We start from the raw sequence: 242 nt of genomic DNA, 5'->3' as shown, positions 1-242 counted from the left end.
CACCTTGAGCTCGGAGCGCTACTACCTCCAGTCCCCCGGGCCCCAGGGCTCCGAACTGGCCGCGCCCTGCTCGCTCTTCCCCTACCAGGCTGCGGCCGGGGCGCCCCACGGATCTGTGTACCCTGCTCCCAACGGGGCGCGCTACCCCTACGGCTCCATGCTGCCCCCCGGCGGCTTCCCCGCGGCTGTGTGCCCACCTGGGAGGGCGCAGTTCGGCCCGGGAGCCGGCGGCAGTGGTGGCC

The 242-nt window shown here is 74.8% G+C and overlaps 1 protein-coding gene across 1 annotated transcript in view; it reads left to right on the top strand.

Moving 5' to 3' along the window:
• EOMES (eomesodermin) overlaps nt 1-242 on the top strand; it is a 6,849-nt gene that overhangs the window by 357 nt on the left and 6,250 nt on the right. The window contains 1 exon segment of the mRNA XM_077760701.1: nt 1-240. This exon segment is cut by the window's left edge and continues 54 nt beyond it. Coding sequence (XP_077616827.1) covers nt 1-240 — 240 coding nt within the window.

The sequence above is a fragment of the Crocuta crocuta genome, unplaced genomic scaffold, assembly GCF_008692635.1.
Source record: "Crocuta crocuta isolate KB4526 unplaced genomic scaffold, BGI_CrCroc_1.0 scaffold253, whole genome shotgun sequence".
Lineage (NCBI taxonomy): Eukaryota > Metazoa > Chordata > Mammalia > Carnivora > Hyaenidae > Crocuta > Crocuta crocuta.
Note: the sequence above shows the minus strand (reverse complement) of the source record. Positions and strands in the feature narration are given on the sequence as shown.